This window comes from Periophthalmus magnuspinnatus, chromosome 1 (assembly GCF_009829125.3).
Source record: "Periophthalmus magnuspinnatus isolate fPerMag1 chromosome 1, fPerMag1.2.pri, whole genome shotgun sequence".
NCBI lineage: Eukaryota > Metazoa > Chordata > Actinopteri > Gobiiformes > Gobiidae > Periophthalmus > Periophthalmus magnuspinnatus.
In genome coordinates this window covers 15,661,204-15,686,588 of record NC_047126.1, presented here as the reverse complement: position 1 = coordinate 15,686,588, position 25,385 = coordinate 15,661,204, and the positions used below count along the sequence as shown (strand labels likewise).

The 25,385-nt window shown below is 38.2% G+C and overlaps 2 protein-coding genes across 3 annotated transcripts; both read left to right on the top strand.

Moving 5' to 3' along the window:
- The first annotated feature begins 1,628 nt into the window (after nucleotides 1-1,628).
- Nucleotides 1,629-13,256, top strand: rasal3 (RAS protein activator like 3). The gene is given in 21 exon segments (XM_055225322.1): nucleotides 1,629-2,072; nucleotides 2,655-2,933; nucleotides 4,775-4,908; nucleotides 5,231-5,309; nucleotides 6,327-6,385; nucleotides 6,461-6,540; nucleotides 6,887-7,010; nucleotides 7,088-7,186; nucleotides 7,305-7,973; nucleotides 8,424-8,568; nucleotides 8,644-8,788; nucleotides 9,007-9,243; nucleotides 9,708-9,909; nucleotides 10,292-10,383; nucleotides 10,504-10,617; nucleotides 11,329-11,460; nucleotides 11,462-11,510; nucleotides 11,585-11,689; nucleotides 12,332-12,543; nucleotides 12,832-12,916; nucleotides 13,105-13,256. Coding segments are annotated over 21 exon segments (3,471 nt in total). The 5' UTR covers nucleotides 1,629-1,732; the 3' UTR covers nucleotides 13,195-13,256.
- Nucleotides 13,257-14,386: 1,130 nt separating this feature from the next.
- trim25 (tripartite motif containing 25) lies at nucleotides 14,387-22,566 on the top strand. 2 transcript variants are annotated; one of them, XM_033966877.2, is made up of 11 exons: nucleotides 14,387-14,513; nucleotides 14,810-15,440; nucleotides 16,071-16,166; nucleotides 16,767-17,000; nucleotides 17,566-17,734; nucleotides 17,803-17,829; nucleotides 20,126-20,182; nucleotides 20,263-20,343; nucleotides 20,531-20,647; nucleotides 20,728-20,787; nucleotides 22,006-22,566. In XM_033966877.2, the coding sequence occupies exons 1-11, from the start codon at nucleotides 14,458-14,460 to the stop codon at nucleotides 22,536-22,538; spliced, it is 2,061 nt and encodes a 686-aa protein (XP_033822768.1). In that variant the 5' UTR covers nucleotides 14,387-14,457; the 3' UTR covers nucleotides 22,539-22,566. The 2 variants fall into 2 exon arrangements, with proteins under 2 accessions (XP_033822768.1, XP_033822775.1); XM_033966884.2 differs by lacking the exon at nucleotides 17,803-17,829.
- Nucleotides 22,567-25,385: the final 2,819 nt, after the last annotated feature.

Genomic DNA, 25,385 nt, shown 5'->3' with positions numbered 1-25,385 from the left:
GCATTTAAAAATACCTGCACTTTTCCATGGCCAGTATTGTTGTTCTTAGTTACCACACTTGCTTCCTAATTATATAAGGTGCTTAGTGGCGATGGAGGAGGATGATAGCAGTAAGGCGATTGAGTCTCAAAGCCCAGAGCTGCAGTTCACACCAGCATTAACTGTTGACTGACCGCTGAAGCATGTGGGCTATTGTGAACTCTTTACAAAGGCATAAACCATATTCATAATCACAGGATGTACCAGCAAATATCACAGTACTAGCTCAAAAGGTCAGAGCTGTTGACATTGTGTACAGTGGCAGGCAGGACATTGAGTTTAGAAGGATAAAGCAAAATGCAATGTAATGCATAATATGGGCCTGTTTAACAGTGTGGAACTATGAGTACTGGGTCAACTGTCAAACAGAGAGGGAACTCCAGTAACATAATGGAAGTCTCTCTGATTGTTAAGTTGAAGATTTTCTAGTACAGTACGTTATTGCAAAATAAAATAAGAAAAAATGTTTAATAATCCCGAGGTTGGCCATTCAAAACCATCTCTGACCATATTTACAGTTGTTTCACATGAATCTTTCAGTGTCTTCTTTACTGAATAGTTATACTTGCATAATTATTATTTTTAGGCTTCATAAACCATATCATTTGTCTTCTTGTAATCAATAATAGCGAGTTAACCAACATCTTATACTGTTCTGATAAAGGATCAGAGCTGTTCCTCCTGAATATGTTTAGTGTCCTCTACTGGAAATGGGTTCTACTTACAACTACAACATTTTTCAATTGTGTGCCGCATCTCTGCAACCAGGTGGCGCCATCGACAAAGCAACAGTAGAAATCTTAACATCCAATAGTCAACAGTCATCTTCTCAAGCCCAATGTAGGTATGGCATGCATTTATTTGTTTATTGTCCAATCCTATGTCATGTTATAAATCACGATTTTGTAGTTCTAACTAACCCTACCTTTGAAAGTTCTTGTCCCTATATTATTGCTAAAAGGTCAGAAAATGTGGATGATCTTTCTCATAGATTTGCTGCAGGTGTTTGCCATGAGAAAACAGCACAAGATCAGGAAGTGGTTTTCAGGTCCGGAAGTGCGCTTTGACAGGAAACTCATAACAGTCAACAGATAGGTAGCATCAGCAAGCAATATTTAAAAAGGATTGTGTGACAATTATATGGACACTTGTATTTTAATGTAGATGTTTTAAATGTTTTTTCTAGTATGGAAACTACATATTATTTTTGCTTCCCTTTAAAAATGTTTAAATAATGTAACTCTATGCCAAAAATAACGCAATTACCATAATGGAGAATACAAGAACTTACCAACTGTACAAAAGGGCACCATTTTATTTCAGTGTGAAAATCATCTGCTACATTGATCTATACTGTTGTCAGTGACACTATGTAAGGCATCAACAGCTTTAAAAGGGGTGGGAGAGGAACTATTACTTTTAAACAGTTGAAAAAGTGTGTGATTCTGGTGAAAAGGTGAACTTGAACAATGAGGAAGCAGAGAGAGAGAGAGAAAGAGAGAGATTGGCTGCAGCACAGCTAACCACAGACACAACGGTTTTACGAGCATTTTGGATGACAGGAAATAGAAACACCGAGTCAGAACTAGTGGAGGTACGACTTGTCTATTGCTCTGAATCTTAAAATTGCTTGAAGACGCTTGGAAAGTTCATGAAGAGATTTTGAGATATTTGACAGCTGTAATGGTCTACAATGGGCACTGAAGAGGCAGAATCAGAAGTTACAACAATGAAGGAGCCTGGACCAGTGGAAAACGAGACCGAATCTTCCATGGATCCCCCACAAACTCCTGAAAACACAGACCCTCTCAACACTTATAAATGGCACACTGGATCGAAAGGAGGGTCTGAGGAGTTGAAGGAAGCAGGTGCAGGGCCCTCTCCATCTTCTACACTCGATAAACTCCACAAGGCATCCACAAACAAATGGAAAACTATGCAGAACTGGAGAAAAGCACTGAGCGAAGACCCAGGAGACAAGGCGGCAACTAGCAAAGGAGCAGAAGGGTCTAAGGATCCATCCAAATCTCACGGTATGGTATTATGGTATTAGCCATACGAATATGCTCACAAATCACATGCTACTTATCTATGCAAAAATGCATTATAAGCCTATACTGTACATTAGTCTGCAGGAATAAACCTCATTTTTAAAGTTTCAATTATGTTACATGCAACATTTTCCTATAACAATTTTATTTTATTGTAGTCTTTAGTACATTTGAATGCCTTTTTTGTCATGATGGATATCCTGGAAACTAGCAAAGGATCATGGTCAGTGTAGTTGTCTCTGTGTTTTCTCTGCTGCTGCAATAAACTATGCATTTATGCCAGGGTATTTGCATAGTAAAAGTGCAGAATAATATTGTGCGACATATGGCATAGAGCTGGACTACAACAAGACAAAATAAGGACTAGACCAGGACCAAACCAAGTCTCAGTTTAGGACCAAATAACAACAAGTGTGAACGCACCATTGAGGTGTGTTCACGCTTGTGTTGTTCATCCTGTGTTGTTCATCTTCATAGGGATATAAAACTGATGAATAGAAATCTTTACATTTTCCAAACAAAAATGTGAAGGTTAACTGATGAATATGTTTTGTAAATCTACAGGGGGAGGGAGAAAGAATCCATTCAGAAGAGCCTTGTCTGAGCCTCCTGGAGTGCTGTTCTCGACCCTGGTTCAGTCTGGCAGCTCTTCTCAGGCCACCACTCCCTCCTCCTTCACTGTTACTGAAGCTGAGGCCTCTGGGGGGTCACCCAGCACTGACCCTGGCCAGAAGGGGGCAGCAGGAGGAGGGGCACTGTTAAAGAAGTACCTGCGCACGGTGTCCCAGAAACTAAAGAGGCCCAGACTACAAAGCCGGAGCAGCAACCCCGCCATACGCACAGGTTAGGGCCCAGGTGGCTGTATAATATTGTTGTGCTAGAAAAAAGTGAATACATTCATGTACTAATATAAAAATATTAGCTTTATAAATAAGCTCTATATGCAGACAATTTGGTGGAGTGGTTTTGTAGACTCTCTGACCCCAGGCTTCAACTATTTCTTTGCAGTTCTTTGTCTGAGATTTCTTTTACAAGTAATATTGAGGCATTAGATTTACATAGTATGCTCTGGAGGGTCTTCTGTGATTGGTAATTCGAAGTGATCAAGTTTAGGATTTATGATTTATTGGAGAAAACGGGTTAGGTTATGTTTAGGGGAAATGGTTAAGATGAGAGTTTTGATAAGCTAAGTTGAGAAACAGCTTTAGATAGTCAGAGAAAACACCCCTATGCACATGACACAGTGTCTGGCCTACGGGTTTCCGGATACATGTTACATTTTAGTGGCTCAAACCTTTACCAAAGACACTCCGAAATATCTTATCCCACATTAGTGAAAAATCTACATTTTACAGTGAATGATAGTCACTTGAACTCACCTTTAGTTTTTCATTTCAAAGAGGTTGAATATTTGGTGTAAGTTCGCAGGATGGGTGTCTACATCCTGAACAGGAATGTGTTGAAAAGGTTATTATCCCATCTCATAATGAATACAGTGAGTTTGGTGGTAACACAATAATAATATTTATAATAACACAATATATAAAGCATTAATTAACCTAGCAAGTAATACCGAGTAGTTCAACAACATATTTCACAGTTAATACTGTTAGTAATGTTTTCATTTATTAAAAAAAAATGTTGTAGGTCTCTGTATATACATTTTTCTAACTTGTGCAAAAACAAGAAATGTGTGCAAAGGATGTGATGTAATAGAAGGAAATTTCCTGAATCTAAAGCAACATACCACTGCTGCACAGGGGCATGTTTTAGGTTATGGTTTATTTTGTGTTGAAGGTCGACCTTTACAGATTTATGAATGCAGTACTGCTTCAAATACATATGAATTTGCTAGACATTTCGACATTTCAGTTGTCCTTATGTGGTTGTACTAGTGTATTATTGTCTATTATAATACTAATACAATCTATGCAATGACATTATGACAGCAATTTAAGTGATAATTAAACTTATTGTACTTTCAATGTCACATAGTTATTTTGCTTTATACCTGTCAAGGAACCATTACTAAAATACAAAAAACAGAAAACAATAAGATGTGAAGGGTTAATTCTGGATTCTGTGCATAGTAGTTACATATATGCTACATTATTTACTCATAAGCATTGTATGAAAATGGAAATTAGGTGGAAAAAAAATCACACTTCTCACACAGGATGTACGCAGCTCATCCTGACTCGCCGCGATAGCATCGGTCACCGTGGTAACTTCAAAAACAGGAGTGGTCACTGTGAGATAAAGGCGGTCATATCACTAAATAAACAGCATTAATGATAGTGTGCAATAGTGATGATCAAAGCTTTATATGATGATAAACATAATTTTGGATAATATGTAATGTATTAAGTACTGTTGTATACTGCTGCTATGTTTCATTTAGTCAATTTTTATTAGACATTATTGTATTGGGATTATAAAGGATTAATATGCACAACATCAGACAAAGACAAGGCATGGAGGGATTTAGTGAATGAATTGTGAATTTATTCTGCAATTTTACATACAAATACACAACTTACTAGTACTTTTCTTGTCTGGTCAGTGCACTTTGGGTCAAATATGGTCAGATTATAGAGATAGCTAAGCTTTTTTTTTACTATTTAGAGCCCATGTATCAATCTTAGTAGTAAAGTATGTTCTCTTTCCTTTTGTGGATGGGACAGATGTGGTAGATGTGGAGCCTGCCCTCTCAGAGCTGCCAGGCCTGTCATGGATGCCTCATCAGGAGGTGCCACTCTGGGACATCAGCAACTGTGTCCTGGAACATGGACAAATCCTCATTGCACAAGAGGAGGAGGTACTCAACGGCTGCATGGGCTTCAGATGACATCACAACGTTCTATAAGCCAATAATATTTAGTACAAATGGGGGTCACATTGTATAATACGAAATATGAAAATTGCTAATACTGTGCGTCGTAGTTTTACCAACCATTTTGCACATTGTAAATACTATAATGATACAATTTGGTACAATTGGTACAATTTTTCTTTATAGAAGGTTATATAGCCCCTTGCCCTCCATCTGACATTATGATATCAAATTCTAAAATGTGAACGCAGCCTACTAACATGACATTTAATATTATTTGTATCATGTATTTATCTGTTGTTTTTAGCCGACGATGTGGACCCGCAATCGTGTCAGCAGCTGCCTGTCCAACCTCAGTATGCAGAACCTGGTTGATATCGAAAAAGGTTACTATTTCATAACCCTAATTTAAAGATCCACCATGTAACTTTTCTCATGGCGGGTCTGCCACCTGCTTGGAGATGCTATTGATTTTTCTAGAATGTTCCAAATTACGGCATTAAACCTGTCTGTCTTCACCAGTTACAGGTCAGATCTGTGGAGAGGTGAGGTTGTATGTTTATCAAAATATTTTGTGAAGCAATAAAAAAAACTTTTAAAAAAATCTGTACAAAATGGACAAAATCTACACAGAAACAAGCAGGTTGGGTACATTCCTCCTGAAAAGTTACATAGTGTATTTGAGCTTTTTATATACAGTAAATACTACATTAGAGGAACCAAGAGTCTTCTGCCATTACACTGAGGCTTACACAGGAAATTACTTGATGTTTATGCGTGCGTGTGTCAAATTGCTTCCTTTTGATACCATCATGTTACTGTCCAATCAAATTAGGGAAGGAAAAGCAACGTGTGTACAGCTTTCTAGCGTTTTACTCATTAGGTTTTATTGTGAAGTTTGGTCAGTAAAAGGTTGGAAGAAACATTAGCTAGTAAGTTAATTACTGTTTTCAAGCTCTAAGTAAAGGGACTTCAATTCTCTGCTTGGCTAAATGATGGGATTTAGACGCTGGATTGTTTGTCGTGGGGCTTTGGGTAAGACATTTATTTTTTATTTTTTGTTTTACATTGTGATTTTTGAATGGAAAGTAACAGCCAGTGTATTTTTGCATTTTCAAGATATCATAGCATAGATAGTTTATTGCCATCCTGTTAAACATTCCAGGCAAAGCAATAACATCTCTTTGAAGACAAACAGGGGCAGATGCTTCACCAATGTTATTAACCCTTTATTTTATTTCCACTTTACATGATAAATACTGTAAACATAGAGGGTAGACATGTTTGCTCATAATATAAACAGAATAATGGCACTTTCTTTTCAAATATATAAAACATGTAACACATTCAAAAACTATTTTGAAGTAAATTAATTAGAGGAACTTAACTTTTCTAACCCTCAGAATGCAGCCCTGACCATGTGGTTGGACCTCGACCCAAGAACCAAGATGGCGGTGTACGGGTATGTGTTGTATGCAGGAGAGTTCTAATTTATTTATCTTTAAATCACTATGTTGATGTGACTGTCTCTCTATAGGCCCTGATTAAGAGACGTCTGGAGCATAAAGCTAAGAGGAACAGTGCAACACAGTCTCTGGGGCTGCTCAAAGGAAACAGGTACCGGTAAATATTTATAAATGGACAAACACGCTTCAATTTGCTGTCATGTTATTAAAGGTAAACTATGTAATTTTTCTGATGGGAGTCCGCTTTCTGCTGGTCTCCCTAGAAATCTCATTTTTTTAAATTTTTACGGGTGTTTTAATGCTCAAACATACCTTGAAAAACATGATCTAGGTATGGTGGGGAACCTGCTTGTCTACATGGAGATAAATTAAATGCCTTACTGTGGGACAATTCGAATCAAAGCAATCTCCATGGATGCAATCAGGTGGCATACTCTCCACCAGAAAAGTTACATAGTGCACATTTAAATTCATAATCAATTGTTTCTGTGTTACAGGCTCTATGGCTCCAGTAACTCCATCTCCATCTCAGTATTGCCCAGTCTGGACCTCAGTACAGACACCAGTACAGTGATCAGACCCGTCCATAGCTCTATACTGGGGGAGAAGTACTGTTTTGAGGTGGACTTCTGTTTGTAATAAGCACATCATATGACCATTGTTGAAAAATAAAATAATGATTAGTTTTGAATTCTCAGGTGATAAATTCTGAAAATACCCACTGCTTCGGATGCACTTCATTATCTGAACGTGACCGCTGGATTGAAGAGCTTCGACGGGCCGCACAGCCAAATAAGGTTTGCACATGACACAATACAAAATATGAAGTCATTCTAAGTAAGAATTACCCATAAGGTAAATGTTCATATCATAATCATATAAATAAATAATAACTGACTTTTAAATTATTGCCAGGACAACATCGAGCGCATAGAGAACTCCCTCAGTCTGTGGGTGAATGAGGCCAAGGATCTGCTCCCAAAGAAGCGTTACTACTGTGAGGTGCACCTGGACGGGACCCTCTTTGCCCGCACCAGTAGCCGCGCTGTCGGAAAGCCCTCGAACCGCTCCAGTCTGGCAGGAGAGGGTTCTACGGGATCCACAAGCGTCCTTAACTCCAGTGGAGGCGTGACTGCAGGATGTCAAATATTCTGGGGTGAATTTTTTGAGCTTGACAACCTCCCTTCCATCTCCCAAATCACGCTGCACCTTTTCCGTGACGAAGACCCTAAAAAGAAGCGTCATTCCCGGGATGAGTCCACCATACAGCCCCTGGGCAGCGTCAACATAGCTTTGGCTGAGATCCGAGGCAGGAGCTATCAGGAAAAGTGGTATCCCATAGTGCCATATAAACCATCAGGAACAGCTAAAGAAGTGTTGGGACCACAAGCTTCACTTAGAATTAAGGGGCGTTTCCAGAATCTGAAGGTGTTGCCAATGGAAAAGTATAAAGAGTTTGCAGAGTATGTGACTCTGGACTATGTGGAGATGTGCACCAAACTGGAGCCTCTGTTGAATGTCAAGGAGAAAGAGGAGCTGGCAGGAGCGCTGGTCCATGTGCTTCAGAGTATTGGGAAAGCAAAGGTAAATGTCAAAATTTAAATTGTTCAAATTCACTGGGGCTATGCAGTAAATCAAATTACGATGAAGATTCAGTCATTTCTTGTAATGTATGTGGTTTGGAGTTTAGGCTTGAAACAACTTTGACTATTCTGTTTAAAAGACATATTATTTGTGTTCAAGAAATGAATATTTATACTTACCCAGGTATACAAAATGACAAATGGAAAAAAAATATGGCATCAATTCCAATAATCCAATTTTGCTGTAAAAGTAAAAAACATGTATTAAGGTATTTCTGCAGTATTTCTGAGCAACAAATCCTTTAATGAAATAATAGTAGATGTTTAATGCCATACTGTGGAACATTTCAGGCAAAGCAATAACATCTCCATGAAAGCAAGTAGGGTGGACACCTCACCAGAAAAGTTACACAGTGCTCCTTTAACCATAATCTCTCCCTCCAAAATATAGGAGTTCCTGATTGACCTGGGCTGTGCTGAGGTGGAGCGACTCAGAGAGAATGAAGCATTGATCTTCAGAGAAAATACTCTGGCCACCAAAGCCATTGATGAATACATGAAGCTGGTTGGACAAAAGTACCTCATTGACACATTAGGTAAGATAAAGAATAAATAACATAATCACTCAAATAATGTTGTTGTTTTCATCATTTCTGTTTTATAATATTCAGGGGACTTCATCATGCGTCTGTATTCTTCTGTGGAAAATTGTGAAGTCGACCCTAAGAAATGCCCCGCATCTGATTTAGCAAACAACCAGAAGCAGCTAAAAGACACATGTGAGGAGGTGGTGCAGAAGATCATTGGGACTCATGGGTAAGAAAATATAGCATGAGCAACGCTGCTAATGGGATATTGTTTGATATAATTGAAATTTAAACCTGTGCATTTGGTGCCTACTTGAAAGGGTTTTGCTTTATACTGATGAATGAAAAATGTTTTAAAAGACTTAATATTAATAGACTGAAATAAAAATGAATATTATATAGACCGATTTTACCCTTATAGTTGATCTTTGCTCCACTTTTCCTTAGAACTTTTCCTGAAGAACTGAACAAGATCTTCTCGAGTTGGATGGAGTTGTGTGAGGACCACAGCAAACCAGAGATCGGACAAAGGCTGATTTCTGCCTCTCTGTTCCTGCGGTTCCTCTGTCCCGCCATCCTCAGCCCCTCTCTGTTCAATCTGGCACAACCTTACCCAGAAGCAAGCACCCTACGAACTCTCACCCTAACAGCCAAAGTCATCCAGAACCTTGCTAACTTCACTCTGTAAGTCATTTGTGGTGCAAAATGGCCAGGAGCTATAGTCAAATGTCTTTATTGTTACATCAAACATCCACCAAGTAGTAGTAATAGGGCATACACAAATTAGAAGAGAAAATGTATCAAGTATAAATGTGTAAATACTAGATCAGGTTTCCACGTGGCAAGTTCACTGTTATATTCTGCTATTACTACCACTATAACAGTATTGTGGTTAGTACTATTGGTAATGAGGGCTGTGAAATTTTAATGAAATCAAGATCCACTTGTTTAAAATTTTCATTGATCAGGTTTTTTTTTTTGAAAAGTTAGTAGCCAATCCTCTGTCAGTAAAAGCATGTAGTTTGGAGCAGAGTTAAGGCATTGGAGAAATAAATTTGACTATTTTTGAGTGAAATCCTACCTTCTTTATGTATGAAAAAATATTAAAAGTAATTTTTAATTTGTTTTTATTATTTTTTATGTTTTAGATTTGGAGAGAAGGAGGAGTACATGCTCTTTATGAATGACTTCTTGGAACAGCATTGGGACGGTATGAGAGGTTTTTTGCAAACCGTGTCTAACCCAGACACTGAAATCCCCATGACTTCATTTGACGGTTATGTGGACCTACCCCTTCGCCTGGCTGTGTTGCATGGCTTGCTGGTCGACATCATCTATCAGAGGGACCAGGTCGGGTTCCTCAAAAATTCAAAACACAATACATGCCTAACATTGCATACCACTATCATATCCCATATTGCTATAATCTCTATATTGTACATTTTATTTATTTTTAAGCAGAAATTACTATGTACAACCTCTAAATCTCTTTTATGAAAAACAGTGATCATATTAATAATCAAAACTGTACACACAAACTGCATTTTACAATAGAACCTAGAACACATCGGTTACTTGCTTACAAATACCATACCAGTGTATTGAGATATATTGAAATTGTTTATACACAGTGCTTAATAATATGACTTTTCAAATTTTTTGTTGATAGGTGGAAGAATAGTTCTTACAATGAATACACTGAAACTCAATACATAAAGTTTTTTTCTTTTAGGAAACTACAGACAAACTGCACCCACTGCCTTCAATCCTCAACCAGATCACAGAGTCTCTGGGACCTGAAGCCCCTCGTATCATGGTCAGCAGGTAGGTGCCTTACAATCATATGGAGTATTGTAAATAACTAAACAACCTGTATGATACAAGTGCATGTATTATAATAAATACAAATAATATACTTTATAACGCATTTATTGTATTCTGTAGCCAAGCAGGTCAAATAAAGCCAACTTATGTGCCACCGAAGGACTTGGGTAAATACAGCCCTCTTCAGTCGTCAATGCAGCAGCTTCCCCTTGAGACCAAAGGCACACGAGATGGGTAAGATGGGTTCTATTCATGGATAAATTAATTAATAGATTTGAAGGCTTATTGTGAGGACCTTTGCCCATTCAAAATACATAATATTTAGAGTTTAATCAATAATTTTGTCATGCAGAATCTTTCAAATCAGGAAGGAATTTGTCTGAAACCCACTGATATAATAAATAAATGATCAGGAAAAGAATATGTGAAAAGAGACAAACTGTAGTGTTTTCATCGTGTTAGTCCCAAATCTGTAGTAGTATAACGTTGCCACTAGTGTCGAATCTGTATATATATATTGGTATGAAATGGTTGTTTGATTATGTGAAATATTTGGCCATTCTTGTCTGGAGATGCTATTGCTTTGCCCAGAATGTTCCACAGTATGGCATTTAACGTAACTATCAACACCTGGAGACAAGCAGGTGATCCCACCAGGCCAAGTTACAGGTCAGATCTGTGGAGAAGTTTGGTCTGTTATTAAATAAGTGCAAGATAGACAGGTTTAATACTGTTGTGTCCAACATTCCATCCAAGTCATTCAATCCGGTAGATTCCTGAAAGGTTACATAGTGCACATTTAAAACTGAAATTTCAAGCAATCATAAATTACTAGTACTTAACATCCTTTACATTTTTATGTTAAGGTCAAGGTTAAGATTCACTTTATAATATAGTTAGTATTATTAGCATTTAGTTTTAGTGCTCATTCTGAAATGATAACAGGGGCCGGAGAAGTTTTAAAGAGCGGAGACCAGTCCATCGAACCCAGAGTGCCCCACACCAGGGACACAAAAAGTACACCAAGAAGAGGCAAACCAGCACGGAAAACCTTCCTACTGCCGATGACCACCAGGAGGCAAGCAGAGCCAACTATCAACCAACCACACATCACCTTGCCACAAAATGTGAGTGCAAAGAGGGACAAGAGGTATTTCTGACATTGAAGCGCATGACTAAAGCATATTTCTATTCTTAACAGAATGAAAGTATCAAACCTGCGAACGTCCCTTGGATCAAAATTAACCAAAACAGAGAGTCGAGTGAAATCAAGACAGAGACTGAAGAATTCAATATGTTGGACAGGGTACTGTGGTTAATATTTGACACAACTCAGTACAGTGAAGGAAATAATTATTGAAGTACTTACATATACATTGTCACATAGATTTAAATATAGATACACAATGACACTAAGAAGATGATATTGATAATTGTATAGACTAGTCAAGTATAGTGCTTACTCTAAATGTTTTATATTCTGAACATAACATTATATATATGTAAAAAATTAAAGGTGCATTTTGTATCTTTTCTGGTTGGAGGTCTGCCACCTGCTTGTCACCATGGTGATGTATTGCTTTGCCTGGTATGTTCCACGGTATGGCATTATCCTTCTGTCTTATAGGCAAAAGAAATACCTTGAAAATCATGCCTCTTCACATATCTGACCTATAACTTGATCTAGTGGTGTCACCCACTTTTCTCTGTGGGGTTAAGCTCAATATAATGCCACAGTGTGGAACATTACATGTAAAGCTGCCACAAAAGTTAAATAGTGCACCTTACAGAAACCAAACTTATAATAAATGTTAATCTGTCATTATCAGTTCTCTGAGAAACCACAATTCTACCACAATGAGATACATAATAATTTGAGTTAAACTATAATGTTGATTGTTGATTGTTGAATATAGATCATAATACATTTGTTTTAACATTCGTGCAGCACACACAGGAGCTGTCAGAGCTGCGTCTTGGGATTGAACAAGTGACAGAGAGAGAGCTGGACATGGCCAAACGATTAGAGGACTTCATCAATCAGAACCAGGACCAGAATGCGCTGCTGCAAGAACAAAACGCAGTGCTCCAGGCAGAAGTCAACGATCTGCGCAATCTCCTGTCCATGACAGAGGAGCAGCTTGCCAGTGCCACCTTCAGGTAAGAATCAGACATTGCAAGAGGATATTCTGAAACACTATGCAATACTATAGTACACAAAAATACAAATTTATGTAGGTATAAAATAAATGTATATTATCAAAAAGGTGTTTGTATGTAAAGATAAATCAATGTTGCATGGTACTGTATAAAAAACAAGGATTTGGTATATTGGAAGTGGTAAGCTTCCTTACTGTGAAATGAAAGTCAAGTCTGATGACTTTTATGAGTCTAGTATTTTGCAACAAATGCAGAACTTTGTGTAAATAAATTTTCTATTGTTTTCAGGTTGGGTGTGATTGAAGAGGAGAGGGAGGAGGATGAGAGGAGGCTCAGTGTGGCTATGGCAGCAGCTGAACGAGTGAATGTATTGGTAAGACAAATACATCATAATTCATAATTCAGACCAGAGGTTTTCCTCAAATTTGCCTTCTCTAACTTTAATTTGAGAAATTCCAATCAATGGATGACTTTTATATACAGACTATATTTAAAATTTTAATTTATCATGGTCACATGGTCCTTTTATTTATTTATTTATTTATTTATTTTTATTTCAAGGAGGAGCAGGTTGCAGGGCTCCAGAAGCATCTGAGTGAAGCCTACAGCAATCAGAACAACATTCAGAGACCACATGTCCACAACAACTGAATTCAAGAGAAACATTAAGTGTTATGAGTTATAACTTGTGTTGAATGTCAATATATATTTTTACTATTTTGAATTTAAATCAAATGCAAGGCTTTCTACTATAGAGTTTGTACTTATAGGATCACAATAAAAAGGAAATGGAAATCAATTACTTGTCTTTTAAACTATGCATTTCTAGCAGTCACCCCTTAGAGATGGGGTGAGGAGCTCAGTCACATAGGAAGAGCTCAGAGTAGAGCCACTACTCCTCCACGTAGAGAGGAAGCAGCTGTGGCTCAGGCTGTTTTGCATGCCTCCTGGTCCCCTCCCTGGGTGTTCTGGGCATGTCCCTCTGGGAGGATAACCTTGTACAACAAGATTAATTCTTGCGATATTTGCTAGTTCACAAATTCACAATAAATTTGTAGAACTCAATTCAGAGTGCTAAATATATTAATCTGCGGTGAGCCAGGTAACCAGGAGGAGGCCCCAGGACAGACCCACGACACGCTTGAGGATCTATGTCTAGAGCTAGAGATTGTGTTCGGGGTGAGGGAAGTCTAGGAGTCCCTGCTTAGACTGCTGCCCCTGTGACCCTGCTCTGGATAAGTAGAAGATGATGGCTGGATGCAGAAATGTCAATATTGTCTTTATAGTTATCACACCAGGGGTTAATAAATGACTAGTTTCTGGGTCATTTTAGGTGAATAGTTTTTGAGTGTTATGAGATCAGGCCAAAATGTAGACTATATAAAGATCTTTTTTTTTCTTTTTTTTGTCTTAATAGTATTTCATCTACTTCATAAATCATTCAGTGAGGTGTAGTATTTGTAAGAATTAAACTTGCCTAATCATGGATCTGTTATAAAATCCTACTTGATCTGTCTGAACTAAAATTACATATGGCAAGTCCAACTCAGTTTGTTTCAAAAGCAAATCAGTTGATAGCCCAATTAGAATGAATTTGAAACAGTAGTAACTCATTCAGTCGTTACAATAAAAAATAATATGTTAATGACTATATATATGTTTGAGGCTTTGTTATTTTGTAATTTGTATATTTTGTATCAATTAAATATTAAAATTGGGCTAGATAGTTCTACACATTATGTACAAAAAAGTAAATCAAAAGTTTTATTTCTAAAGAATCAAAACGGTGGAAGGATGCCAAACATTACAACATTGCAAAGTGATCATTTGTAGCGCGTGCGTCACACTGGGCTGGACCAATGATGCGCGAGGCGGAAGGCAGGGGTCAGGGCTGAACTGATAAACACGAAACTTATGCTCTACCTCCACCTGAAGCGAAGGGTTTACATCGGCCCGCGGTTAATCAGCAGGTAATATCAGCAACTTCATTTCTTGCTCAAATTGCACTTGCTTTGTTTGGAAGTTGTATTTTTACTCGAGCTAATGACAAAAGCTGCACCAGGAAGCTACCTCACTGAACGTACCCAAATATTATAACCTATAGTAGACCTGTTATTTTTCATGTTTTTTAATACAATACATGCTGTTTTGTTTCATCGATGTCAAAATACTAAGCTTGAATAACGCAGTTTACGTTTTTAGTCGCTTTACATAACGTGGCTTACGCTTTACTTTCGTTTTCGTTAAGTTTCGTTTTCCTTCGCAGCGTTAGCATGGCCACAGTGGATGACCCCCCCGTTTTTCCCTGCTCAGTTTTGGAGGATGAGTTGAGCTGCAGTATTTGTCTCAGTCCCTTTGATTGTCCAGTGACCATCCCCTGTGGACACAACTTCTGCCAGACCTGCCTCCTCGCCACATGGGGGGACGACGCGCCGTTCAGCTGCCCACAATGCCGCACGCACTTCGCAACCAAACCCGAGCTGAAGAAAAACACAGTGCTCAATAATGTAGTGGCCACTTTTAAGGTGAGAGCGAGCAACCCCGAGCCTGCTATGCCAGTGGAGGATAAAAAGGAGATAACTACCCCGATTGTCCCGCTTACACCTGCTGTTAAATGTGACACGTGCATGGAGGCGCGGGCTGCCAAAACCTGCCTCACCTGCATGGCGTCCTATTGTGATGCTCACCTGCGCCCCCACTTGGAGAACCCCGTCTTTAGGCTGCACCAGCTGACCGAACCCGTGGGTGATCTCACGGAAAGGATCTGCTCAGAGCATCACAAACTCATGGAGCTCTTCTGTCGTGAGCACAGCCAACCGATCTGCAGCTTCTGTCTGCAACAAGCGCACAAGGGGTGTACTTTTGTGTCCCCTGAAGAGCAAAGGAGCATGAAAGAGGTGTGGGTCTGTTTTAATATTACTTAATCTCATAATCAGTCAATACTTCTCAGGTACACTACTTCTGGATGTCCACTTCTAAAAGTGATAATAGTGGGACAGGTCACGGGATATCGAGGGACAAAGGTGATACAATAACAAGCCTAGAATAGAAATAAAGATAGAGAAAACTTTGTCATGATTTGACCTATTGTGTTTGGGATACAGTGTGAGCCTACTGTTCTGTGAGTCACTATGGATATGATGTTGATTATTTTCCTTAGATAGGTAATTAGGCTACTGGTGTTTTCCATTAGCAACTTCTTTTATATAGTAATATAGTATGAATAAGAGCATTACAATAATTTCAAGGTTCACTGGTGTAAATTAGGCTAGAAGTGATTTGTCATAGTTGACAAGTATGGTAGACCTACAGGTTTAATAGGTCGTTTTAAGGTTAATTTGGATCCAGGCCTAGTACTTGCCAGCATTGACAGTGACCCCTTCCCTCACTCCCCTCTTACAGAACAAGTTCAATGTTCAGTGTTTAATGTTTACCCAGCAATGAGTGTTAATTTCACATGGTTCATTTTGTCATCAACACTTGCACTACTCAATCCATAATTTAACAATTTGCATTTCTCTTTTTAGACTGATCTCCGAAGCAAGCTATCATTTTTGGATGGGAAGATAATGAAAAATGCCACTGTTCTTTCTCAAATGAAGAATCAGCAATTTACTCTCAAGGTACAGCTCTACAGCAACACTCCAGCGACCATGTTGTGACTGTTAGACATTCACTGGCTCTTTATGGGTCCATAACAATGTGTGTGTGTAGTGGTGGCTACTGTTGCTGTGTGGTTCTGTTGCAATAGGATAATGTGTAACAATTGCAAAGTAGTAGAGTACTCTACTCTACTACTTTGCAATTTTTAAACACAAAGTTTGACGCACAGACCCATAGCCTATTTGACCAATTTATTGTCTACATTGCTCAGATGCAACTTGCTTATCATTGGTACAGTATTAAATTGAACACCTTTTATTTATCCCCAAGGGGAGTTTTAATAGTGCAAAACATCGCTTATAACCACACATATAAATGCGGAGTATAGTGCCAAACTATTTTGAAATGGATATGATGCTATAAAGTTAATACAGACTGTGTACAGGAAGATTTGGATAAAATTACAAATTTAAGAGACTAAATTAGCCCAAAGTACATACAAATTTGGACATAACCTGGAACTAAAGCAGGACTAGAACACGATGAAAACAGAACCAAGTCTACATCAGAACACTGACAAGAGGCCAGTCTCGTCAGTCCTGTCTAATTTCTTTCTACAGGACTCTGCAACCAACCGAAAGAAGGCCATGTCAATGGAGTTTCAGCAGATGCGTGAGATGTTGACTTTGGCGGAGAACGAGGCTCTGATGGTGGTGGACCGTGAGCTGGAAACCGGACAATCCAAACTAGAGGGGCTCATGAAGAAGTTTAATGAAAATGTGGACAGTATGAGCAAAACCAAAGAGCAGATCTACACACTGCTGGGACAGTCGCAAACCCAAGCTTTCCTCCAGGTGATCTCATTATAGTTTAATGATCAGGAATTATTTAAAGGTGCAATTAAAGGTGCTATGTAACATTTTCTCCATAAAGGTAATTCCTTTGCCTAGAATGTTCCGCAGTATGGTATTTTACTCATGTACCTCCTTGCGACTATCAGTTGGTGCCATAAAGTCAGATCTGTGAAGAGGCAAGCCCTCTCATTGTAAGAATGTGTGTTTTTCCAAAGTATTTTTGAGAAATAAAAACACATATAATTGAAAAAATAAGCAAGATGCAGCATTCCAGGTGAAGTAATAACTTTCACAGAGACAAACAGACCCCCCCACCACAAGTTACATAGTGCATATTTAATTACTAATTATGTAAGAATGGGACCATTAAACAGACACTGAGGGTACAGTTGATAAAACATGCACATATGAAACAAACACAATAGTGCATCTTAAGAATATTTATAGGCCAGTACTTTATTGCTCTACTTTGTAAGCAAATGTCGTAATGCCAAAGCCTGGAAATTATAAACTGAATGGACAATTCAAGATCTTACATTAAAGTAAGTATTTTTCTTTTTTGCAGACTACAGTTAATATTCCCCAGGCAGCTAATTTTGACCCATACACCCCTCGCATCAACCTGGACTCTAAAAGGGTTCTGGCCTCTCAGGCTTTTGCCACTGCCTTGAAGGATTACCTGAGGGAGATCTTCAGACAGCCTGTGGAGGCCAGAATTTCCATGATTAAACAAGGTAAGTGAGTAATTGCTGTAATTGTATATTGAGGGAGAAAAGAAAAGTTAATATGTTTTGTGTTTTAGATGTTGTGGTTGAAGGTAATCCATTTGGTGAGTAAATGCTCAAGCTAAGATTGGATTTAATCAAAACAATAAAAGCTGATTTGATTTTAAATTTCCAGAAAGGGCTGCACAAAATTTTAATGATGTACATAGATACTTCATCAGTCTGAATATTCTCACTCATTCTGAAACATTTAAATAGAATCAATCCTATAATCTTAACACTGCATACTTAATCAGTATTGTGCAGCCCTAGATGGTGAAAATGGGTTTTGTATTAACAGAATTACTAATAACGCAATAATTAACAGGTATCCACCACTTTTCTGGTGAGGGGTTCTGCCATTTGCTTGTCTCCATGGAGATGTTATTGCTTGCTGTCTATTGATTGCCATGTTCAACCGTATGGCACTAAACTTTAAAAAAAAGTATTGAGACAGCCACCAATTGTGCAAGTTCTCCCACTTAAAATGATGAGAGAGGCCTGTCATTTTCATCATAGGTTCACTTCAGCTATGAGAGACAAAATGGGGGGAGAGAATCCAGGAAATCACATTGTAGCATTTTTAATGAATTAATCGATAAAGTCCTTGGTAAAATAAGTATTTGTTCACTTACAAACAAGCAAGGTTCCTGGCTCACAGACCTGTAACTTCTTTTTTAAGAGGGCTTCTCTGTCCTCCACTCGTTACCTGTATTAATGGCACCTGTTTGAACTTGTTATCAGTATAAAAGACACCTTTCCACAACCTGAAACAGTCAGACTCCAAATTCCACTATGGCCAAGATCAAAGAGCTGTCAAAGGACACTACAAATGAACTTGTAGACCTGCACCAGGCTGGGAAGACTGAATCTGCAATAGCTAAGCAGCTTTGTGTGAAGAAATCAACTGTTGGAGCAATTATTAGAAAATTGAAGACATACAAGACCACTGATGATCTCTCTTGATCTGGGGCTCCACGCAAGATCTCACCCCATGGGGTCAAAATGATCACAAAATGGTGAGCAAAAATCCCAGAGCCCCACAGGGGGACCAAGTGAATGACCTGCAGAGAGCTGGGACCAAAGTCACAAAGGCTACCATCAGTAACACACTACTCCGCCAGGGACTCAAATCCTGCAGTGCCAGGCGTGTCTCCCTGCTTAAGCTAGTACAGGTCTGAAGTTTGCTAGAGAACATTTGGATGATCCAGAAAAGGATTGGGAGAATGGTCATATGGTCAGATGAAACCAAAATAGAACTTTTTGGTAAAAACTCAACTTGTCATGTTTGGAAGAGAAAGATGCTGAGATGCATCCAAAGAACACCATACCTGCTCTGAAGCATGGGGTGGAAACATCATGCTTTGGGGCTGTTTTTCTGCAAAGGGACCAGAACGACTGATCATGTAAAGGAAAGAATGGGGCCATGTAGATTGAGTGAAAACCACCCTCCAAGCCACATTTCATCTTCAGTGCCCTTGCTGATGGTCTTTCAGCATGACAATGATCACAAACACACCGCCTGGGCAACGAAGAAGTGGCTTCATAAGAAGCATTTCAAGGTCCTGGAGTGGCCTAGCCAGTCTCCAGATCTCAAGCCCATAGAAAATCTTTGGAGGAAGTTGAAAGTTGCCCAGCGACAGCCCCAAAACATCACTGCTCTAGAGGAGATCTACTGGAGGAATGGGCCAAACTACCAGCAACAGTTTGTGAAAACCTTGTGGAGACTTACATAAAACATTTGACCTCTGTTATTTCCAACAAATTGTATATAACAGTATATAAGTATTGAGATGAACTTTTGATATTGAACAAATACTTATTTTCCATCATAATTTGCAAATAAATTCTTAAAAAATCAGACAATGTGATTTTCTGGATTTTTTTCTCATTTGTCTCTCATAGTTGAAGTGTACCTATGATGAAAATGACAGGCCTCTCTCATCATTTTAAATGGGAGAACTTGCACAATAGACCTCTCTCATCTCATGTTTAAAATAGAAACATGCTTTCATTCATGCTACAGATGTGGCAAGCAGTGATGACACCTGCTTGCTGTTATGAATATACATACATACATTGAAATTAAGCTAAAATAATGTTTTATTAACTGGACCAATTATTTCTCAGAGACACTCCTTTATGGTCTTGACCAACAGGCTGGATTACATTTTGTTTTGATGACTGAGACTGAAACACTGCTATTTATCCATAAAACACTACATACTCTAATTGTATTACAGTAACCCAGAGGAAACTGACAGCTGTACTGACTTTAATTACTTTATTTAACTGATGTGTAGTGTTTTAAAAATGTGTCTCTTCTCCTTATGTCAATAATTTGTGTCTTTTATACGTTAGGTGAAAGAACTCCACCAGGACCCTTTTCTGGGTTTTCAGGTCCAGTACCACTACTAGGTTTGTGCATTTATCATTTGCACTATTAAACATATTGGTTCGATGTATAATTGTTGGGTATTTTTTAAAATAACTTTTAGAACCAGGAATCAAAAAGTTCCCAAGGTCTCACAGCCCAGGCCCTGGTCACACCAAAGTAGCACCAAAGAAGAAGCCACCAAGTGAGTAGAATCACAATTGTACAGCTGGTTCAAATAACCCTTTTAGGCTTACCACAACAATTCATGTGCCTTCTTCTGCACAGGAACATGTATTGGATTTAAGCATTGCCAGATGACCCTTGTTACAATCTTCATTTATCACAGTTTGAGGTCTGCACTACAAGTATTTTTTATTTTTTCCCCTCAGAGCAAAAGTCGTCAGAAGGCAATTTGGACTCCACTGCAAAAGACAAACCCAAAGTCCGTTCTCCTGTCCCTGAACAAAAGGAGAAGCCCAGCGGACCACAGCCTGCAGATCACAATGGTACTGCGAGGAATGCTTGTTTTAAAATGTTCTTTTCATCATACTGCTACATGGTTCATTTGTCATTTGTGTCTTTGCAGTCAATGCTGAGATACCTCTGAACATCACAGTTGGTGAAAAAAGAAGTGAACTTCTGAAATGTGAGTGCAAACAACTTTGTAGTAATAATAATAAAGGATAAAAAATAAGAATGTATAAATGTTCACCACATGGATTATTTAACCTAAGTAGCATAACAAAAACATGCAAACCTATCATATGCACTTAAAATAACATAATCTGCAGGGCCTGCTCTAATTAAAATAATTGTGATATAAAAAATAATTTAAAAATATAGCCGCAAGCAGCAATGAACGGGCTTTGCCTATGGCGCACCCCGCAAAGGGAGGGGGGCGCTATCATGCCCTCAATTTCTCTCTTTATATTACACACAGTGCCAGTTGTGAAGAGTTAATGCATCTTCACTTCTTCTTGGCTCCACAAATGCATGCATTTTTACAAAGTGAAACATTTTTGGCACATTTTGCGGTTGCTCTGCACAAAGATTGTGATACATGTACAAAAAATTGGGGATTTTAATGTCCTAATCCTTTAGATCATTTTTTATAAAATGTGTCCTCATTCGTACAAAAGGCCGAAGAGGAACTTGTAAAAGTGTCATTTGTTAAATAACACAGCTTCTGTGAAATTTTGTGATTTTACCATTGGAATGAGAGCGTAAGAAATATGGCATGCATTTCATTTACTCTTCTGATGGGAATGTCAAAATTTGGTGCAAAATTTCAGCTTTTTTTTTTTTTCAGCAAAATGTTTTTCTTCGCATAGTTTGTTTCACTCTGTAGGAGGTCCTAATGCACCCAATTCCATTCATTCGCATTAAGTAGGTTCAGCATGGAGTTTAACAACTGATTCAAATTTAAGGAAAATTTGTCTTTGTGTGTGCAAATGGGAAGAAATTTTATGCATTCTAAATTCAAAATTTTGGGCAAATTTTGCAGCTACGCCGCACAAAGACCGTAAATTGTTTCCCAAAAAAAAGGATAACTTTTGATGCCCCAGATCATTTTCACAACATTTTTGTCTATTCCAACAAACACCAAAAGAGGAGTTCATTAACATATCATGTGTTAGAAACGTGACATTTGCGACATTTGGTGATTTTACCATAAGAATAACATGGAGAGTGTCTGTCATCTCTATGGCTGTGCTGTAAAGAATATGACATGCCAAAATGTAATTTTTGTAAAAATTTGAAATTGGAGTGTTCGAATAAGTGTTTATAGATTAAGAAGTATTGTAATTTTGCATACCTCAATTTTAGGCAACCAGACATTAAAATGATCTAAACTTTTTACCAGATGGCACCGTTCTGACTCTGGACCCAAAGACGGCTCACAAGCGCATCCTCCTGACCGATAACTTCACCAGAGCTGTAGTGTCCGACGAGCACATAAACTACCCTGACTGTCCTGAACGCTTCGCCGTCTGCTCCCAAATCCTCGCCTCAAAGGGCTTCTCTGCGGGACGCCACTACTGGGAAATCAAGATGACCAGCAACAACTTCATAGGCATCGGTTTGGCTTATGGCTCCATTGATCGTAAGGGGCCCAATAGTCGCTTGGGCAGAAACAAGCAGTCATGGTGCGTAGAGTGGTTCAATGTGAAACTATCAGCGTGGCATAACAGCAGTGAGTCCGTGTTGGCTAATCCTAATCCCAAACGTGTGGGTGTGCTGTTAGATTATGAGGGGGGCACTGCAACATTTTACACTGTGGCAGACCGGGCCTATCCCTTCCACACTTTTGTTTTCCCTTTTGCTAAACCAGTGTACCCGGCATTCTGGATCTTCTCAAGTGGGTCATCTGTAAGTTTGTGCAAGCTGTTACCATAAAATGCAAAGATACAGATGCCTATCAATAGATTACAATAAACAGGAAAAATTACATTTATTCTAATTGTTTGGGTCCAATAATCGCAATATGTGACTCTAAATCAAAATAATATAACATGCTATCAATATGTGTAACCTGCATGATAAATTAACCAGGAAAACATTCAACTTTTATATTTTATTCTATTTGGTTCACATGTGCCGGTAATTAAAAAGTAAAGTTGTTTTCAATATGTAATAGCCATTATAATAACCTGTTAGTGCTAACTTTGCTAATGAAGAAAAATTACATCAAAAGTACTCAGGTGGGTGTGCTCGTCTCAGTAATTGTAAAACATCAAATGTAAATGGTTGCAGTTTGTGTAGTTACTTTTGGAGTAAGAGTAAAAATACTACATCTGGTTTTATAGGCATTAATAATACAGATTAGAAAAGATTTCTGTAATTCTGTTGGGCTATGAGCTGGTCTAACAGAATTCCATTATCTGGTACAATAAATGTGCCAGTGTCTTGTCTGTTATTAAATGCCAAGCTATTCATAACGGCATACACATGACCCATTGTCCTTTAACCTTATGGTGCAGTGGTGTCGTGTACTTTGTGCTGTTTGAATCTGATATGGTGACTATGGTCTGGTAAATTCTTGCTTGCAATTTGGCATGTGATTTTCTGTATCCAGGGATATGGTCATCTATTAACCGTGTGATTATTAACAAAGAAGTGTCAGCATGATGCCACACAAAATGCCATAAAGGTGCCCTGTGCAACTTTTCTGGTTACATTACTGCATGTTATTACTTACCTGGGTTAGGATTGCCAGGAAGGTTCCATGGTGTGGCATTATACTTATCCATCAAATTCTATCAAACATGTGTTTTTATTGTTCAAAAATATATAAAAATGCATGCATTCTTACTTGAGGGCGGGCTTGCCTGTCCACACTTGGGCAAAGTAATAACATATTTATCATGGAGACAAGCATGTGGCAGACTCTCCACCAGAAAAGTTACACAATTGCACCTTTTAACAGTGACAGTTATGTTCACTATAATGTTGAAAAGTATATAGTGATAAAGGCCACGTTAAATGTATCATCCGTCTACTAGATTTAGTACACAGCATGATTATGATTCGGTTTTGAATAATATAATTTAGTATTTCACGCTGTATATTGCACACAATCTAGTGATAACAAAAATAAAATACAATTTCATGTACTTCGTTGTTATAGTTAAACTAGTTCTATAACTTTACTTTTTCCACAACATTCTATTGCATTGCTCCAGGCATAGCAATAAAAAACGAGACAGATCCTCCACTAGAGAACTTACATCATGCGATTTAAAGTCAGAATGTATTGAATCTAAGGTTTCACAGGGTTGTTTAATTCTTTGATCCCACATGTGAGATGATTTTGCAGACATTGTGGACCATTTAAACTTTCTTGGTCGTGATTATTGTGTAACTGCATATAGCAGTATCACACAAGCAGTTTTGTCTTACATGTGCCCAATGGTGTGAAACAGTAAGATGTACAGAGCTTGGAGATTCCCACAGCAACTCTATGCAACTTTACTCTGCAAGCATGTTAAAAGGATGTAAACCAAAAATGTACCTTGATAAAATACAACGAGAACATCTTTATTCAAAATATTGTATATAAGAGGCAGCTGAAACCCATTAAGACTTTGTTCCCTCCAAAAGGTTTATTATTTTGTTTTAAATTGTTAATCACGGTCTTAATCTTGGCCCTAATTTCTCATCTTTTTGAAACCCTTGTATTGGAAGGGAAGTGCACTTACTTACCTGAGGTCTCTAAATACAAATAAAAAGTTGCATAGTGTTGCTTTACTCTTTGCTCCTTGTTAAGCCTGTGTTTCTCCAGGCTTTTTGGAGACACTGGGGGTGAAAGTTTGAACTCAGTGGTTTGACAGTCTTTATATTATATCTGTCCTTAACCTGTTGTTTGCTACTTTCACTTATTAGAATGTTTTCGAACAGAGACTAGATTGTAAACGCAGTGGAAAAATGGGTGCTTTAAACACGATAAAGGTGATGCTAATATTATGTTGCTCTGGGGCAATAGTGTATGTGCCTTTTGCATTTTATTGGCAGCATTTGACACCAACAAAATGACACATGCAAATTAAGTTATTCAAACGATGCATTAAGGTACATGAAGTAAGAAGAGGGCAGTTTCACGTATGCTGAAGTTTCAGTGTATTTTTGAAATTAAATACTCTCACTGAACCATGTAACTTTATTTGTTGAAGATCAATACATCATACAGAAAATACATTGAATAACATGAAACCTTACTATGCTTCTGTAAAGACATGACCTGTAATTTGGCCTGTTGTCATCACCTGCTTGTCTCTCAGAAGATATGCAAGGTTAATGCCATACTGTGGAACATTCCAGGTAAAGCAATAACATATCTATGGAGACAAGCAGGCGGCAGACTCTACTCAAATGTTTATAGTGCACCTTTCAGAGTTCATTTAAACCACTTACTATCAATTGCAACATTTGTTTTAGTATTACCGGAGCAACATGATATTTTCTTCACTTCAAAATCAGAAAAGGGTTTGTTTTGGTGTCGATGGTTGGAATAAGATTGTGCATCTGTCCAAATGATTTGAGTTTATGTTGCTATGCATTTTGATGCAACAACTGAACTTAAATATTTAAATTTGTACAGGTTTCCCGTGCATTACAGTCAACATGGGTGGTGGTGGTTAATCTTTTTGAGTTAATGTTGGTTCTCTATAATGTAAGGCATTATTTGAGCTTGATGTATAAAAACTTTCATTCTTCATATTGTCAGCTACTTGTAAGCATATCTAT

What these genes read in the sequence shown, in the direction of transcription:
- trim25 (XM_033966877.2), top strand. Translation starts at nt 14,458, where the DNA reads ATGCTCTACCTCCACCTGAAGCGAAGGGTTTACATCGGCCCGCGGTTA. An exon ending in AATTTCCATGATTAAACAAG is followed by an intron (nt 17,735 to 17,802) that starts GTAAGTGAGTAA and finishes TTTGTGTTTTAG; the next exon opens with ATGTTGTGGTTGAAGGTAAT. An exon ending in ACCAAAGAAGAAGCCACCAA is followed by an intron (nt 20,344 to 20,530) that starts GTGAGTAGAATC and finishes TTTTCCCCTCAG; the next exon opens with AGCAAAAGTCGTCAGAAGGC.